Source organism: Mesoplodon densirostris, chromosome 18 (genome assembly GCF_025265405.1).
Source record: "Mesoplodon densirostris isolate mMesDen1 chromosome 18, mMesDen1 primary haplotype, whole genome shotgun sequence".
Taxonomy (NCBI): domain Eukaryota; kingdom Metazoa; phylum Chordata; class Mammalia; order Artiodactyla; family Ziphiidae; genus Mesoplodon; species Mesoplodon densirostris.
Window position 1 is genome coordinate 43,470,820 of NC_082678.1, and position 18,404 is coordinate 43,489,223.

The 18,404-nt window shown below is 56.7% G+C and overlaps 1 protein-coding gene across 2 annotated transcripts; it reads right to left on the minus strand.

Annotated features, from left to right (window-relative positions):
• Positions 1-963: 963 nt before the first annotated feature.
• GUCY2D (guanylate cyclase 2D, retinal) lies at positions 964-17,914 on the minus strand. 2 transcript variants are annotated; one of them, XM_060082364.1, is made up of 19 exons: positions 17,158-17,914; positions 16,770-17,074; positions 14,482-14,833; positions 13,795-13,879; positions 13,427-13,529; positions 12,923-13,024; positions 11,270-11,350; positions 9,711-9,917; positions 9,457-9,613; positions 8,770-8,919; positions 8,017-8,165; positions 7,344-7,507; positions 7,056-7,248; positions 6,646-6,820; positions 6,249-6,347; positions 6,074-6,168; positions 5,876-5,961; positions 5,622-5,733; positions 964-1,154 (listed from the first exon to the last, which is right to left on the minus strand). In XM_060082364.1, the coding sequence occupies exons 1-18, from the start codon at positions 17,912-17,914 to the stop codon at positions 5,640-5,642; spliced, it is 3,354 nt and encodes a 1,117-aa protein (XP_059938347.1). In that variant the 3' UTR covers positions 964-1,154; positions 5,622-5,639. The 2 variants fall into 2 exon arrangements, with proteins under 2 accessions (XP_059938347.1, XP_059938346.1); XM_060082363.1 differs by lacking the exon at positions 964-1,154 and adding an exon at positions 3,563-5,296.
• Between the last annotated feature and the right edge of the window lie 490 nt (positions 17,915-18,404).

The window sequence follows — 18,404 nt, forward strand, 5'->3', positions numbered from 1 at the left end:
GAAATAGGAAAAAAAAATGTGTTTATTCTACCTTTTCTGGGAGAAGTTCCTCTCAGAAACCATCTGTCAGTGGATTGCTGACCTGAGTCTTTCAAAACTCTCAGCCAAGGTTTAGAGGTCTTCTGAAATGGAGAGCTTGTTCTGGTTATCCATTACTTCATGATAAACTACACTAAAACTCTGTTTTTTTTTTTTTTTTTTTTTTTAATGTATTTATTTATTTATTTTTGGCTGTGTTGGGTCTTCGTTGCTGCGCGCGGGCTTTCTCTAGTTGTGGTGAGAGGGGGCTACTCTTCGTTGAGGTGCACCGGCTTCTCATTGCGGTGGCTTCTCTTGTTGCGGAGCACGGGCTCTAGGCGTGTGGGCTTCAGTGGTTGTGGCTTGCAGGCTCAGTAGTTGTGGCGCACAGGCTTAGTTGCTCCGCAGCATGTGGGATCTTCCCGGACCAGGGCTCAAACCCATGTCCCCTGCACTGGCAGGCAGATTCTTAACCACTGCGCCACCAGGGTAGCCTTGTCTTTATTGAATTTGTTACAGCATTGCTTCTGTTTTATGTTTCGGTTTTTTGGCCAAGGCATGTGGGATCTTAGCTCCTCGACCAGGGATCGAACCCGCACTCCCTGCATTAGAAGACGAAGTCTTAACCACTGGGCCGCCAGAGAAGTCCCAGCTGCTGCTTTCTGCCTTTAGTGATGAAAAAGGCTGGGGAAGCTGATCCACAACCCCCAGGGGACTATACCCAGGATGGATCCAAATGTTGTGGGGACCCTCAGCTCATCCAACCTTTTTGTTTGTTTTTGGCCGGGCTGCACAGCTCGCCGGATCTTAGTTCCCCGACCAGGGATCGAACCTGGGCCCCTGGCAGTGAAAGCACAGAGTCCTAACCACTGGACCACCAGGGAATTCCCAAGCTTATCCAACTTTGAAGGCCTTCTTTAAGAAAAAGAATACAAAATTGGGTAGTGAGACGTGGAAGGGACTTGTGCAGGTGAGAGATTGTGAAGTTTCACCTTTATCAGCTTTGCAGTGAAATCACCTCTGCACAGGTAGAGAGAGGACGGTATCCCCAGCCAGCACCAGCAGCTGCTGAGCCAAAGCGAGACCAGGGGAATCTTCCTGATCCGGCAACCAGTTAAGCTTCCGCTGTATTCCTCCTTTGAAGAATGAGGGGGGGGAAAAAAAAGAATGAGGGGGTGGGGGTCCCAGGATCAAATTATGCCCCTATGTCCCTCCTCTCCTGATGGAGAAGCCAGAGTTGGGGGAAGAGGGAAGGAGCATGACTGCTCCTTCCCTCCTCCCCCCCTACACCACCCCCCTCCCCACCAGGGCCCGGACCGTGGTGAGGAACAGACTTTCAGAGCAGATTAGGAAATGGGAGTTTTCAACTGGACTGGACTTTTGAAGGTACTGGTTGGAGAAATGTAAAATGGGTTCACGTTCATATCTCACCAAGTCAAAATTCTTTAAGAATCTGATTACACAGACATTGGCTTGGAGTTTAAGTCATGTTCTTGCAGAAAAGAATCAAGGGGTCACAAAGCAGGACTGCCTGTGAGAGAAACATCTCCAGAGCATCGCTGAGAGGCACCCTGAGGCCCAGAGCCTGAACTCCTGGGTGTGCTTCCTGATCCCAAGATTTGCTGGGACTGCCGTGATTGACAAGGCTTTTCACCACTGGGAGCCTCAGTTTCCATGTGTGTAAAATGGGTTGTGTGAGGATTAGGGGTCGTATATGGGGACGTGCTTTTTAGGTGATGGGATTGATGTTCCCTGTGACAGAATGGGTAAGTGCCAGGGTGGCATGCCCTTCTCTGGGTCCAGGGCCAGAGACCCAGACTCAGGGGTGGGTGGTAAAGTTCAATGTCCCTGGTGGAGGTGACAAAATGGCTTTAGTTTGGATGGGCGAGTCTCTAGACTGTGACAAACAAGCTCCTCTCTGTGGGAACCTGGGTTTCCCAGACATCGCAGTTGTCCCTCTCCCCAGTTTCTCTGCTCCCTTCCCCCTCTGGGAGCAGGGCAAGCCGCCTGTCCCACCCTAATCTCGATGCGCTGATCTTAGAGACCTCACTTCACTCTCCTTTGCATCGTCTCCTCTGGGGCAGGACCTGAAAGATTCCTCCACCTTCTAAATGCTGAGTCAGCACGAGAGTCCCGACAAGGCTACCAGGCTGTGTGCCTTTTCTCTCACAAGGTCCTAACCTTTGCCTGGGTTAGGCTCCCCGTAAATGGAATTTCAGGAACAGTCATACCGCAGGGAAGGGCCCGGGCTGACTCTCGGTGGAGTTGAGGCTTAGAGAGAGACATCATCTCTTGTCATTCATCCTTCACTCCCTCCTCCCTCCAAATTCAGTGTTTTTCTCCTTTTCTTTCCTCTTAAACCAGTCCAACCCTCACTGCTTTCCACAATCCTTCTGAGACACTTTTGACTGCAAAGAACAGACTACCCAATTCAATCTGGCTTAAGCAAAGAAAACAACTTGCTATCCCATTGTACTCGACTAGCAGGAACTGGTTAAGCCTAGTGAAGGGTAGAGGCTCAAACAAACGGCACAAAGGCGCCAGGTGAGCCCTGGCTCAGGATGTGGCATCCCGTCCAGGCTTTGGGATGGAAGCAGCAGCAGAGCTGCGGGAGGTCCCTGCTTCGGCCAGCGCTGCTCCTGGCGACAGAGCCATCCCAAAGGCAAGGCCACTCGAGTGTGGACTCCTGGCACAGGCCAGCTGGCAGAGGTAGTGTAAACACATCTGAGGGTGAGGGGTGCCTAGTGGCCAAGCCGGGTGCTCTCTGGGCTGAGAATTGCCCGGGTCCCTGGAACAAGAGGGGTGACCAGGTGGAGGGGACTTGGGTCTGAGGGCAGCTGGGCTCTAGGAGACTGACTGGGCCCAGGAGAAAAGGTTCCATGGAAATGGAGGAGAAAGGCAAGGAGAAACTGCCCGGCCGAGAGAGGAGACTGGGGCTTAACTGTTTCCCTCCTCTTCTCCCACCAGCTCTCTGAGCTCTGGGGCGGGTGGTCCTGCGTTCTCCTGGCTGGGGAGGAGGACAGGCCTCTCCTTTACCAGCTCCTCCCCCCCGCCACCCCGTCACTCGCCTTTGAGACTGAGTCCCAGGAACAAGGCTGAGTTGAGGGTGGGAAGGGACCAGCTCAGCCCCGCCCGCCCCACCTCTGCCCCAAACTGGGTTTGGGCCCCAGGTCATACTCCTCCCCCTCTGGGGGTGCCTTGCCCCAGCCTGTCCACACTAATCCTCCTGCACCTAATCCCAGGCCAATTCTTTCCCAAAGCTCCCCTGAATCACAGGCCAGTAACTACCCTAGGCCCCTCACAGGCAGGGAGGGAAGGAGAGGTAAGGGGTGGGGAGGGAGGGAGGGAAGAGGCAGGGGAGTAAGAGCTACATCCACAGGTCAGCTCCAACACCAGCAGTGCAGAGCCTGCCCTTGATTCCTGGGGCCTAAGTACAGAGAAAATCTGAAGAGAGATGTTTAAGAATGTACATAATTTAAAAAATATTTTGTGTGTGTGCATCAGGGTTTTAAAAAAATCTTTAATTCATCATCTCTGAACTCGGTTAAAAATGTTTTTTAAATTATACTGTATTACTCACTATAGCAGCACCACCTTAAGTAACCAGAACCTACAAGTGCTGGATTTTAGGTTTCTTGTCTGTTCTTTCTCTACCTTTAGGAAGGAGGGGAAGACCATTGAACTTGTGGATTTTACGAGTCAGGCAAAGCAATCTCCAGCAGTGCCTGTAATCCTAACATCAGCTACTCCAGAGTCCTGAGGTCTAACGTCTACAGGCTCTGGACAGGTACATAAGAGATGTTCAGAAAATCTTGGTGTCTTGGAGTCCACGTGGAGTGGTGGGCACGGTGAGAACAGAAAAGCGAAACCCTGGAGAGACGGGACGAGGGGATGGCTGCTCTTGAGCTCCAGCAGGAAGTCAGCAATTGCCCCTGTGTGGGGCTTTTGATTTCAGAGAAGAGGGAAATTTGGCAGCCATTTTTACAATGTGGTATCTCTTGATTTCTAAATGTTAGCTCAAAACAAAAACAAAATCACTTTGATTGATCAAACAAAACACATTGATCAAACAAAACAAGTCTCAGGGCTAGTTTCTAGGCTGGTTTTTATAACATCTTAGCAGTTCTGAGATTTTAGAGATCCTAGGATCCTTTAGTTCTATGATTCAGAAACTTTAATGTCCATATAAATACTCTGAAGGAACTTTGTTAGGATGTATATTCTGTTTCAATACGCCTGGGCCTGAGATTCTGCATTGCTAACAAGCTCCCAGGTGACGTTGCTGCTGCTGGCCTACCTACCACACTGTGTGGTGAGGGTTTAGTTCATCCTTCCGCCCAGGAAGTCCCTCTGACTGTTCTCTCCCTGCTCAAAGAGGTCTCCAGTTCTGCTTGCACATCTCCAGGGACTGGAGGCTCACTACCTAGTGACAGAATGGGTGGCTACAGCTGCTGCTAACTTTTGCCAGGTTCTGCAGCAATGGTGAAGGCCTCCCAGAGTCCAATATGCCAAGGCTCAAGCTCTGGGACATCAGAGTTCCACAAAAGAAGCTTTACCTGGGGACTTCCTGGGATGGGAGGGGTTGATACTTGTCACAAACAACTAAGCTGGGAGGATTTTCTGTTCAACTGCCTGCTCAGTGGCGCCCAGTTAAGCAGAGAATACTGCTATTCCTGGGTGTTCTGGTTAGGAGAGGTTTCGTGGGGTTTGTTTACCTTCCTTTTCCCAAAGCTTTGAAACAAGCTTTTCTCTGCACTTGGGCAAAGTATGTGGTTACACCACAGGAGAAGGAGCCAGTTTCTGACTGGCGGGGGATGGAGAAGGGAAGGATGCTTGAGGCTAAACAGAAGCCCTCGAATCCTCAGGCCACACGACACCCCTGCTCTGGTGGAACAGGCGGTCTCCACCTCCTCTGGGGTTGGGACATCCAATCCCAGATCCTCCTTCCTGGGGCCCTTCTGATGGGCTCAGGGTCACTGGGGCAGGAGGCCACGTGCCCGGTGCCCTGTACCCCAAGGCCAACCGTTCTGAAGGCCAGCTGTCAGGGCCGGAGGGTATGGAAACCACCTAGGTAGGCCACTCTTCATTTTACCACGGAGGGGAAACCAAGCCCAGAGAGTGCATGAGACTTTCCCGGGGTCACACAGCTGGTTTGCAACCAGCTCTTGCAAAGGCTCAGAATCCTTTGAGGCGGAGCTGGATGGAAGCCACTGGTATTAGCCAGACTTTTGGTCACCTACAGCAGCAACTTTCAGGAAAAAGACCTTCCGGAATAATCCTGAGGGAAAGAGGAGTGTTTCAGAGGGAAATCATGGAAAGGGGTCATGGGGGTTCACCTCAGTAGGGGAGAGTCATTCCCGAGTCTGGATTCCTGGCCCACTCCAGACCTACCGAACCAGGATCCCTGTGGCTGGGAAATCCCTGGGTTCAGGAACCAGCCTGGGCTCACCAAGTCAGAGAAGGACGGGGACACCTGGCTTGAGTGGGACGTTCCGCAGGCAGGCAGGGCTAGGTCCCCAGGCTGGGGAAGAGGTGCCCGTCCTCCAGGAAGCATGTATGTAGCCCCCGGGGTCTGTGGGGCGTGGGAGCCAAGGGGGCAGTACCTTGTCCCAGGCCCAGCCTCACTTTCCGGAAAACTGGCCCGGCCTCGCCTTCTCCAGCTTCCGGCGCCGCTCAGGCGGGATATCCTGCAAGCTGATGCCGTGGTTGCTGGCCCTGTGGCGAAGGGAGGGGCGGCCTCATGGAGGGCGAGGCCCAGGTCACCCCACTTGGGCGGGGTCCGGTGCAGGGCAGGAGCGGAGGGAGGGCATGGAGGGACCAACTCGGTCATGGCGCCGCGCGAAGGCCGGATCCTCACCCGGGTTGCAGGTCAGGCGGTTTGGGGATGGGCTTGTCGAAGCCGCGTCTGCCCACCAGCCAGTACGTTTCCTCGGCGCCCTTGCCCTGGGGAGACACGGGGAGGGGAGGACTCAGGCGGGCTGAGGTGAGGGCCGGTGGATCTCGAGGTCTTAGTGGAACCGGGCGTGGCGAGTTGCGTCTTCCAGCCCGGCCTCACCTTCAGCTCCGTGCGACCCCGCAGCTCGGTCTGGAAGCCCTCGTCTAGGGCGGAGAGAATCTGCACGGTGCTCCTGTTCACGTGGATGCGGTAAGCTGGGACGGCAGGGGACACCGTGAGCTCAGGACACCCCTCCCACGCCCCCTCCCCGCCCCTCCCGCCCCGTCACACTCACGCAGCCCGGTGGACTCCATGCGCGAGGCGGTGTTGACCGTGTCCCCAAACAGGCAGTACCGCGGCATGGTGAGGCCCACCACGCCCGCCACGCACGGGCCTGTGGAGACGCGCGGCGTCGGCGGGCTGGCTGGCCCGCGCTGAAGCTGGCCTGCTGGCGGCTGGGTGGCACCTAGGGCTCGGGGGACCTTTAGCACCCCCATAATCTCCACTGGCTTCCCAAAGAAACCCTCTCAAGCGTACCCTCCCAATTACAATGCGGTGCCTGCTGTGAAAAGGTGGCTTCAAGACAAGTCCCCGCCCCCACCCACTCCACGAGTTTGCCTCCTATCTAGGAAATCTGGAGCCCACCCTAACGAGGGAGATGGGCTGGAGAGCCCGGGAAGGCGCGGAGTTACCCGAGTGCAGGCCGATGCGGATGCGCACGGGCACCTCGGGCATGTGCCGCATGCGGAAGGTGCCCACGGCACTGAGGATGTCCAGAGCCATGTTGGCGATCTCTGCTGCGTGCCGCTGCCCGTTCCGTTGGGGCAGCCCTGAGGCCACCATATAAGCGTCCCCGATTGTCTCCACCTGAGGAGAGAATTCAGTACTGAGCACCCCGCCAATGCCAATGTCCCTGGTCGGGAGGCCTAAACTGGGGTGAGTGCAGAGATCCTGGGGAGCCTTCCAGCTGGGGGACTGAGCTGGGGACTGGCAGAGGAGAAAAGGGACAGGAGGGCTGGGAAAGAGGATCGTGCTGGTGACCTCGGGCAGGGGAGCGGGGGCCGGAGAAGCTGAAGGAGGGCTCGCCCCCTATACACCCCACCTTGTAGACATCATGGGAGCCGATGATGGCATCAAAGAGCGTGTAGAGGTCATTGAGCAGGTCCACCACTTCGATGGGCTCACTCATGGCTGAGATGGTGGTGAAACCCACAATGTCACTGAAGTACAGTGTCACCTCCTCGAAATACTCGGGCTCCACAGGTGTCCCCATCTTCAGCGCCTCAGCCACAGACCTGGGGAGGGCAGGTGTTGAGCTCACCTGGAGGCCCCACCAGTCTGGCTGGATTCCAGCTGTCCTCCCCACCCACCTCTCCCCATAGGCACCCACGGAGGCAGCATCTGTGTGAGCAGCCGGTCTGTCTTCTGCTTTTCCAGCTCCAGCTCCTCCGTGCGCTCCCGGATCAGGTCCTCCAGGTTACTGGAGTACTGTTCCAGCATCCGCAGCATCGAGTCGATGATGTTCATCTTCCGGCCCTTGTTGATGCTCTTGAACTAGTAGGAGGAGGAAGCTGGCGGGGCTGCTGAGGACCTGGCCTGCCGTGCCCCTCTCATGGGGCTGTATTATGCCTGATCCTCTGCCCCCAGCCCCCTTCATCTATACCCATCAAGCTCGTGCTGCCCCGTGCTGGGCACTGTGTTTTCACACGTTATTAAGAGGTCACCTGTTCTGTTAGCAACTGACAAGGCGCTGGAACCAGCCCAGTCTTTGGACTCCCAAGCCAAGGGTCTTTCTCCCTCACTAGGCCAAACACATACTCAGTAAATGTTATTTGAATTGAATTAAATATTTCTCCCACCCAGAGCTCCATCTCCCACTCCAAAGGCCTCCACAGCCCCCATTCTAATTCTGTCCCCACCAAACCCTTAATCCTCAGACTGCCCCCTAGGAAGTAGCCTGGAAGGTCAGAGATCCTGCCAGCTTGCCTTCCTGCAGCCCCCCTCCCCTACCCCAAGTTGCTGGCAAACAGCCAGCCCAGTCCTTGCCCAGCCCAGCCCCTGACCAGGTCGAAGGTGCGATCGATGGAGGGCCGAAGTTCCGGCTGCTCCGCCCAGCACTGTTTCATCAGCTGGATGCACTCCGTGGGCGCCTGGTCCATGGACACCGAGGGCCGACACAGCGGAGGGGGGCTCTGTACCCTCTTCACCACTTCTGGAGGCATGAAGGGAACAAGAGAGGGGGTGTGCCAGAACAGAAGCCACCTCTGACTCTGGCCTGATTGTTGAAGCTCAAGAGGAGGGGTCTGGAAGGGGAAGCTTCAGCAGGTGGGGAAGTGTAGTGTGGGAGGTGTTGCTGGGAGCAACAGGACCCTGAACCCTGGGGGCCAGGGGGCAGTAAGAGGGGCCAGGCAAAAAGACTGACATTTATTGTACATAAGACAAGTGAGGGTTAGAGTGATCACGTAGCATGCTGTATCCTATACATGGTATAGATCTGAACCAGATCCATCTGCTCTGTTTCCCCCTTCCCCCTATCGTGCTGCCTCCCTGGGGCCCCTAAGAACTAGAGAGGAGCTTGCTACCACCGTTGGGGCAGCAGGCTGGGTCCAGGGTCAGGACAGAGGAAACCACTGACGTCTGGGTGCTGAAAGGCCGCCCCCTCCCATCCTGATGCTTGGCTCTCCACTGCCCTCACCCTTCAGAACTCAGCTCTAGGGAGTCCCACATAAGTAAGTCTCAGCACCGAGTGAGGCTGGGTCTCTGCCTAACAGCAGGGTGTCTTTCTAGTCCAAAGGCCAGGCGAGGGCGGGCCGTACCCTCGGGAGTCAGCTCCAGCATGGCGTAAGGGGCGCTGCGGCACACGACCTCTTGCATGATGATGCCCAGACTGAAGACGTCGCCGGCCAGCGTTCCCCGGCGCTCCAGGGCCGGGTCCCGAAGCAGCTCCGGGGCTGTCCATAGCTGGTCTGGGGTCGGGGAAGGGGGCGTGGGCACGCGGAGGGCCACAGAGGCGCTAGGGACAGACACCCCCACCCTCACCAGCAAGCCCAGGCTCGCACCCGCTCAACTCCCCAGCTTCAGTGTGGCCCTGCTGCCCGCAGTGATCCCCAGGAGAAACCACCAGAAACCCAGAGCAGGTCTCAGAAAGCCGGGCCCTCACAAATAGGACCCGCCCTTTAGACAAAGCGGTGCCGAGAGCAGATTAGGTCCCTTGGGCACAAGCCCCGCCCTTAGGCAAAGCCCCACTAGAAGCAGACCCCCCTGCAAGGGCAGGAGCTCCGCCCCTCAGGCACAAGTCCCGCCCCCTAACGACTCCCCGCCTCCCCAGTCACGGAGCCAGACCCGCCTCATCTCAGAGGTCACAAGACCTCCTCCGCGGCAGGAGTCCTGTCCGGTGGGTGTGGGATGGAGAGAGTGCGAGGGGAGGAGGAAAGGAGAGGCCCTTGAAACAAAGGGGATGCGGGGTATGCTCGGCCGCCCGGGGGGCAGCCGGGGAATCCTACCCTCCGCGCTGGGAGGCTCCGGTAACACCCTCTGCGCTTCCAGCAGTCGCCCATGACCGTGGTCGGTGACTTTAAGCACGAACCTCCCGTCCACCACGCAGTTCCGTGACTTCAGCCGCCCGTGGGCCACGCCTCGATGGTGCAGATACCTTATTCCCTGGAAGAAGTGGCGTCAGGGGCAGCCTCAGCCCACGCGGTTCCCCCGCCGGCTCCTCCCCGCCGCAGCCCACGCGGTCCCACCCCGACACGCACACCTTGATGAGGTCCAGTAGGAGGGAGGACTTGAACATCCAGTCCAGCTTTATGTCTCTCTGAGCGAGGAGGTCTTGGAGGGAGCCACGGGCACAGTGCTCTGAGACCACAGCCAGCATCCCTTCCCCGGGGGCCGTGGCGCCGCCAGCTCCCCCCGCCAGGAAGAGCCCCAGGTAGAGGGCCACGTTCTCATGCCGGAGCTCCCGGATCTGGGGGAGGGGGCGGGAATTAACAGGCATTTGCTGTTCTGGGAGCGAGGTGGGCAGGAGGCTGTTCTTCAGGTCTGTTTTTGATTAGAGGATGGGGTAAAAATGGTGAGTGGAAAGGTCTGTAGGGCATGTAGGGGCTTCCTTCTACAGATACCTTCTCTCTCTGGGAAAGAAAACACAGTCAAAGGCCACCGTGCAGACACTGAACGTGGTGTAACAAAGTTATGAATGAAAAGACAATTTTGCGCTGGTAAATCAGGACCCAGGCAGTTTCTGATTAACCATAAGACTTTGAACTTCCTGGGTCTTAAGGGAAAACACCTCATGAAGGAAAAGCTCCTGGTACTCACCGCCCCCCACCCCCAACTTCTGATATAACCGTCCCTTGCGGGGAGAATCAGGCAGACACTGCAGTGCTTTCAAAAATCACCAGAAGTGGCTTATGCTGGTGACTCAGCCCAGGGCTGCTTTGCTTATTACATCATTGTGCCAGATAGAGGCACCCCCCCGCCCCGCCCCCTGCCACATTAAGGAAGAAGGACTAACTAGTTGAGCTGTGTCCCAGAGGAGCCAGCAACAAGGCCACACCCACTCGGTGGGACGGAGGCCCTCACAGTCTGGCTGGAAAAATGAGGGCTAGTGGGTGACTGATGCCCTTTCTAGTTTTTCTTTGGTCCAACAAGGGGCTTCTTTTCATCTTAAATGCCTGTTGTTAAATGGTGATTTAGTCCGTTGACTACTGGTAGTCCACTTAATGACTTAAGTCATTCTGCAGCTGTGCCAAGAGCGTCTGTGGAGGCATCCGGGAAGGAGGCCAGGCCAAGGCTGTATGGTGTTAGGGGTAAGGGGGACACTAAGGTTGGAATGACCAGAATAAGCCAGTTTATAGCCTCCTTGCCAACTTTCCACGTCACTCAGTTTGCACCAACTAGGCCATTCTGTGCAAGCAGCCTGACAGAACTGGAAACCCATTTATTTTCTAGCATTCACTCAACATTCACTGGGTGTCTCTAATGTTCCAGACACTGTGCTGGGTGCTGGAAATATTAATGCAATGGAGGGGGAAGGGGGAAAGCCCTCACTCAGCTTACAGTTCAGGGAGGGAGGCAGATAAGAAATAAGCAAGCACACACAGGTGAACAGACAATTACAAATTATGATCAACACCTCAAAGGAAAGCACTAGTGTTATAAGAGAGCATGATAAGAAACCTGCTTTAGAGAGGAGGGGACACTTCACTGAGAGTCCTTCATCCCTGCCACAATGGGGCCTACTTGGACTCAGCTGCAAAAAGAAGGCAAGGAGGGAGGAAACGATGGCCACCTCACACCCCATCCCAGGCCCACTCTCACCTTGGAGAAGGCCATCTTGGTCGCTGGGCGGATAGCTATGTGCTGTTCCCCCGGGAATTTCTTCAGCCAAACCCAGTCTCCCTGGAGCAGAGACAGGAGCAGGGAACTCGGTTTCTCAAAACCCCATGATGTGAGGAGCCCTAGAGAGCCCCCATGTTTCCCTTGGCTCCCTGCCCCAGAACCCGTCTTACATGTGGCAAAGAGCTTCAGGAGCAAGGGGTATAATGTCTGCCAGCCCACTTCACAGCCAGCTGCGTGAGAGCCCGCCCGTGGGAGAGAGACGCAGAGGCTGTCCTCACCACGCCAGATGTGCTCACCAACAGCCCTATTAAGTAAGCCATCACCACCACAAGTGTCGTTGAAATCACAGCCCTCCTCACCACCCGCTGCCATAAGAGAGCACTGTGGTGGGCGTCAGGAGTCTGGGTAGATCACGCGTTATTACAGACTAACTGTGAAGAATAGACAGCTCCCCTGCAGGCTCTGGGCCTCACTGTCCTCAGCTGTCGGCAGGGCCAGTTCATGGGCGTGCGACCCATGCAGTCACCCAGGGCCCTGTGCTCAGAAGGGCCTGAGCTTGGTTCAGTGATCTGCCGCTGTCACCCTGAATGAACAAAGGGCACTTCATTTTTATTTTGCCCTAGACCTTGCAAATTACATAGTTGGCCTTGTCTGTTGATAAAGGATTTGGACTAGGAGGGAATTCTGGGGGTTTGGTACTGACCCCTAAAGAAGATTTGGAAATAAATGTGGAGACATTTTTAATTGTCACAAAAACTGGGGGCTGTGATCAGTGGACAGAGTCAGAGACAAGTGGCACTAAACATTCTTCAAGGCATAGGGTCCTGCCCCAAACGACAATAGTGTTCTACTGGGAAATGGCTGCAATGGCCTCTAGGTGACATACTAGGAGTCTCTGCATTCTCTCCACGACATGACACCCAAGAGCTCTAAATCACCACTCCCTCTTCATGAGTGGAGCTCTCTCTCAGTGCTCTCTGAATCTGTTCTCATTATCTCCCACCCATCCCACCACATTCAGATCTGCTGACCCCGTGGTTAATGTCCTAATGCCCTTTTGTGACTTTCTTTTTCCCTCTAAGTCTTGCTGCTCCAGAGTGTGATCTGATTGGGTTAGAAGTGCTGGGCGGGGCCAAGACATGGGTCTGGCTTGAGTCAGAGATTATTAGCTCAGTCTAGAAGCCCCTTCCTGAACAATCCAATCCTGGAAAAGTCCTCTTTGTGACCATGAGATCACTTCCCAGATGAGCCTCTGTCTCAGTCTTTCCAGGGAGGCCTGTGCCCTTCAGTAACCCAAAGGCTTCGAGCACTGAGGGGGAGAACCAGGGGCTCCCAACAGGGTGGAGGATGACCTCAGTGGCCTCTTCAGGCTACATACTGGTCCCATCAAACTCCCCACCGTCAGGCCTCTAGTCTTTAGGCCACTGTGATTGGCCTTTGAAGAGCCCTCACCCGGATAATGGCTAATGGAAAATCCCCCAGCAGGAAGGATTCCCAGATGCTCCCCTTTGAGGAGGAATCCATGAACTCTCCCTAGTTCCCATTCTGGGCTCCTATCCCCATTTCCTGGACTCTGCAAGATACGACGTGACTCCAGGAACGGAGCTCGGCCTGCCTGGGGGTCAGGCTCACCTCATAGAGGCCAACGTTGGTGTAATCCGGGATCTGGCTGTGGATGCTGCGAACGTCTGACAAGCTGCGGGTGGCCAGACTCCATCGACTCCCCTGGGCCACCTGGAGGGTAGAGGTCAATGCATGGGGTCAAAATATACTATGGGGTCAGAGTCCTGGGTTGAGGTCAGGCTGAGTTCTGGGGATTAAAGAGGGGAAGGGAAGAAATCTTAGTTCGGGAAGGTGATAATGACATTACTTCCCAACTACACGACACTTCAGAGCTTACAAAACAAACATATTCATTTTCTGTTGGAGCTTCACCCTATCCAAGGAAAGCAGTCAGGACAGGGGCTGTTATCCTCATTGCACACATGAGGGCGTTGATCCCAGCACTCAGACCTGGGACGGAGCAAAGGCACAAACCAGGCCTTCCCAGGTGGGGGCTGGGGTGAGGGCTGGCCCAGGCAGGGGACCGAACATATAGGGGAGGACAGCTGGGTCCTGGCTCCCCTCCTCCCCCACCTTCCGAGAGCTGCCCCTTTGCGGGGGGAGGAAGGTGACGTCATCCAGAGTCAGGATGATCTTGTTGGGGCCGGAGACCATTTGGATGTGAAGTAGCCGGTGCCTGGTAGAGAAAGGAGGTCATCTTCGCAAAGGGGACCAAGGTCCATGAGAGGAAGCCAGTGGAGGAAAGCGCTGGCTCAGGGGAGGGCAGTCATCCCCAAACCAGACCCCACCCCGGGACTCTGCCAGCCCTCTAGGACTCCTTCCTTCTCCCCCTCTCCAAAAAACATCCTCCCTCCTTCTACTCTTGAGTGGGCCCAGCCTGCTGCATAGTTGCATTTCTGGCAGGTGGAGAGCCAAGCTCCTCTCCTACTTACCCTACTCACCTAAAATAATGGGCCAGGAAGGCCCCTGTCAGCCCCATCAAAACCACCAGGAGGAAGCCGATAAAGACGACGCCGGGCTCCACTCCTGGAGGGGCAGTGAGAGGAGAGATGCTGAGGACTGTAGCAGAGGGGAGGCATCCTCTCTAGCAGAGGTCCCCAACCCCCGGGCCACGGACTGCTACTTGTCCGCGCAGCCTGTTAGGAACCCGGCCGCACAGCAGGAGGTGAGCGGCGTGAGGAGCGAAGCTTCATCTGCTGCTCCCCATCGCTGGCATCACCGCCTGAACACCCCCACCGCCCCGCCCCAGTCCGTGGAAAAACTGTCGTCCACGAAACAGGTCCCTGGTGCCAAAAAGGTTGGGGACCGCTGCTCTCTAGGGAGGAATGCGGTCACGTCAAATCTTGGAGGCTCCAGAAAAGGGGGATGGGAGCCCATAACGGGATCTAGGGAAAGGTCATGGGTCCTGCAAAGGGCGGGGCGGGGGTGGTGGTCTGGGAATGCTAGAAAGGTTCCAAGAGGACTCCAGGGGCTCGGCAAGACAGGGGTCCTGCACAAGCCAGGGGTCTCTGAGGAGGACCTGGAAGGGCCTCCAACAGGAGTTACAGGATGAGAGCTCACTCTCTTTCACCACTTTGTGGAGGGTTCATGGTCACTGTCCCAGTGTGGGCTGGGATGTTCGCCCTCACCTCCGTTGCAGATGACGTCTGGGTCGAACCAACACGAGGGGTCGGGCCCAGGCCCCCGTCCCCCTCTAGGAAAATGCACCGGGGTTCCGGCGGAGCGGAAGAAGCCCCGGGTGGGGTTCAGCACGTATGTGGTGAACAGCCGGTCCCCGGCTGCATCCGTGTCCAGCAGCACAAAGGAGGGCTCCTCGGCTCCTCCCAGTGCCCCACAGAAGCCGGGGACCTGGGCATCCCGGACGTGGCGGGCCACGGCTGCTCCGGACACCCAGCCGCCACCTGCGGCCGCCCGCGCTTGTGCCACACCCCCAGCCAACAAGAAGACCGAGTCATAGATGGTTCCGAAGAGAGGGGATACCTGGGGAGGAAGGGTAGGGGGTTCAGGTTTTGGGGTCACGGCCCGTAAACAGACAGGGACTTACTGTCTCTGCTTATCCTTTCACTGGGCCCTTCGAGACCTTCAAGCCATATGTGTTTTGACTGTTCGCACCTCTTAGTTAGTGGCTCCATATCCCTCCCCAGTGACTCGCTCTTCCTCTCCTCATTGGCTCTCTCTTCCTCTCTCCCCAGTTGGCTATCCCACCCCTTTTTGCCACTGCCCTTTCCTCTTTTCAGTATTCTTACGCTCTTCTTATCATTTGTTACTTCTAACTCCAATACCTACATCTCCTCTCTTCCCTCTCCTTTGGGTTGCCCTGCATATATTTTTAAAATCATTACCTACCATTGATCGAAAGCCTTCTTTCTCATCTTTTGTTGGCTTCTATTTTCTATTTTTAGTTCTTTTCTTTTCCCCAAGGCAACCACCTGATCTCATGGAGCTTCTCTATTATTCCCACTTCCCATCTCTCACGGTGCCAGGCACTGTGTGGAGCACTAGGGATATATCAGGGTACAAGACAGTCCCTATCTCGAGGAATCTTTCCTCTAGTGGGGGGAGGCAGACAGGGATGTTAAGGCAGTGTAATGAGTGAGGGGAGGGGTAACTGAGAGAGCTGAGGAGACAGGAAAGACGCCCAGCCCAGGCTCGGGGAGGAGGAAGAGGCTTCCAGAAGTGACCATCCCTCAGGGGACGAATCCAAAATATCTGGGGGAGTGTAGGGACAGGAGAAAGGGAACAGTACACCCAGCAGCACAGAAGCAAAAGAGAAGGTCACATCTGGGGAACCCAAAGTAGCTCAGTCTGGCTGAAGTTCAAGAAAGAAGGAAGAGAGAGGAAGACATGAGACCTGATAAACCAAGTGAAGAGACCTGTATCTATCCAGGGCAAGAGAAGCCACTGGGAGACTTTGGATGGGGGCGTGACACAGTCAGATGTGTCAGATTTCTGAAGTTCACTCTGATTGCTGGGTGGAGAAAGGCCTGGGGTAGGTAAGTGTTGAAGCAGAGACCACTTGGGAGATTTTATTTGGGGATTTGGACCAGAGTGCTGTGGCCTGAACCAGGGGTGTGACAGTGAGGATGGAGAAAGTAGATGGATTCAAATGACCTTTGGGAAGCGTAAGTGACAGAACTTGGTGTCTGGATGTTGGGGGCAGGGTTAGAGGAATCAAGGGTGACTCCCAGGGGTCTCACTTGGGCAGCTAGGTGAAAGGCTATGCTACTTACTGAGAACTGAAGAGGGTTTGCCCCACCATTTCCCCCACCTCTATTGCTCCACCTGCCCTCCATCCCATCTCACCACTGTTCTCAGGGAATCCTGGATATTAGCTGATTGTTGGGAATAAGCTGTGAATCTAGATGGTTGTAGAAGCCCTTGCTCCACCTAGGGACCTTTCTGCTTCTCACAAGATGTAAGGCTCTCAAAAAGTTAAGACCACTAGGTGAAGCCCCAGAGGAAACACCTCCGAACTGGGCTGGATCTGTATTCTCCCTCCTTCCTGCTCTCTTAAGAACACCGGTTGTTTAATACAGACTGTATGTCATGGCCGTGTTGGAAGTGGGTTTACTTTAAAGTAGACTGCAAAAGATCCTGCAGTGCAGAGTTTGTTAGCGTTTGCTCCTTGGAGCTGATCTTGAGAGGTCTCATTGCCAACTCTCTGGAAGCAATTCCAATACACAAAGATGCTCCAAGCAAGGCCAGAGCCTCCACATCACCCAGGACATGCAGAGCTGCTGGTTATTCTCTCCCTACTGGCCTCCTACTCCCTCCTGTTGACCGCATCCTCCTCTCATTCCATCAACTCTATCCACTTCTCTTCCCATTGCCTGCAGCCTCCATCTCCCCTTTTTGGCTATTCTCTGCTCTCTTCCCTGGCTCTCTTCCCCTCTTCCCTCCTCCCTGGTCCCTCTACCTGCTGCAGATTGAGGTCAGGGGGCAGCTCCTGATGCTCTTGGGCCCAGCGCAGACTGTCCAGCACGCTGCCTCCCGGGGGACAGTGACGCGTGAGGGTGAGCACCGCATCGTGGGCCTTGCGAAGCTGTGAGCTGTTGGCGAGCACGGCCAAGGCGTCCGGGCCTGGAGACAAGGCGTAGTGCAGCGTGTCGAAGGGCAGGAAGACCAGAGAACCATCAGCCAAGCCCAGCTCCTCTGCAGCCTCCAGTAGGCAGCGCTGCTCCTCACCGCCCATCAGGACCGAGTGCATCACCATGATCACTGCTGCGGACACAGAGGCTCCGCTCGGTGCTCTGTCCTTTGCTCGCTGGACGGCCGACCCCCCCGCATCCTGTAGGGGAGCCTACCTCTGACTCTGGGCCCATCTTGGACCCTCCTCAGGGCCTCTCGGGCTCCAGACAGGTCCGAGGGCTCCATAGAGGTCACCAGGGCAACGGGCAGACCCCGGGCCCTGAGCGCCGTGGAAAGTGCGCGTCCCGCCTCCACCCACAGGTCCTGGGGGGCGGTGACCAGGGCCACGTGCGCCCAGCGGAACGCGCGCAGGAGGGCGTAGAGCGCATCCGCCGCGGGCGTCACCGCGGGAGCCGTGGTGCCCGCCGCTCGTATTCCGGGGCAGCCCCAGGGCACCAGGGCGATCCCCGCCTCTTGAGCTAGTAGCTCCGCCGGCCGGCAGGCTGCGGGGTTCACCGGCCCCACGAGGCCCGAGACGCGGGTGAGCGCGGAGGACACCGCCCCCAGCGAGCCCGGCGTCCGGCACGGCTCGGGCAGCAGCGCGACCTCGAAGCGGGGGCCGTCCTCCAGGGCAGCTTCGTGGTTCAGGCGGGCGGTGGCCAGGCGGGCGGCCAGGTCCGGGCGGGCACGGGCGAAGATGGGGTCGCAGGCCCAGGGGCCCAGCACCCCAACTGTGAACACAGCGGAGAGGGCGGGGCGCGGCAGGAGCAGCAGCGGCAGCAGCAGCAGCGGCGGCAGCAGCAGCAGGGGGCGCAGCCGAGGCCGGGGCCGGGACGGCGTCCGGGGAAGGCCGGGCGGAGGCGGAGCCTCCCGCGTGGGTGCGCAGAGCCCGGGGTCCCGAAGCCCACCCGCGAGGAGGGCGCGGGCGGTCATTGCCGGCTTCTGGGAGCATAAACAGAGCAGCATGAGAGGACGCGACCCCCAGGGCTCTCTTAGGGCTCTCCGCAACCCCCAGGTTCTCAAAGCCCAATTAACCCACGGCTTGTCTCTGCTTCCACACCCCCCTCCGCGGGCTTGGACGACTATATGGGGTCAGGGGCATAGCCTGGAAACACCCCCTTTCCCCCGGCTTTGCTCTGCTTCCCGGTCTCCCTTGTCTGCCCCTCTCCCCCTTAGAGCTGTCGGGGGTCAGTGGGGACACTCCCATTCCCTTCCATGGTCTCCTTCCGGCAGAAGGGACCTGGAGTCCGTGTGGAGGGGGCTCTGCCACTCACCGGAAAGTCCGGGGCTTGGGCCCAGGGCCGGGTCTCGGGGTCACAGGGCCGATCCTTCTGACGCTCTCCCACGGGTGTCCTTTGCCAGGGCCCAGGGCGGGGGTGTGGGAAGAGCGGGCCAGAGCCCTTAATCTCCCCAAGCTGATTAG

What these genes read in the sequence shown, in the direction of transcription:
- GUCY2D (XM_060082364.1), bottom strand. Translation starts at nt 17,914, where the DNA reads ATGACCGCCCGCGCCCTCCTCGCGGGTGGGCTTCGGGACCCCGGGCTC. An exon ending in AGACGTCATCTGCAACGGAG is followed by an intron (nt 13,880 to 14,481) that starts GTGAGGGCGAAC and finishes CTGCCCCTCCAG; the next exon opens with GAGTGGAGCCCGGCGTCGTC. An exon ending in GGGGTCGCACGGAGCTGAAG is followed by an intron (nt 5,962 to 6,073) that starts GTGAGGCCGGGC and finishes GTGTCTCCCCAG; the next exon opens with GGCAAGGGCGCCGAGGAAAC.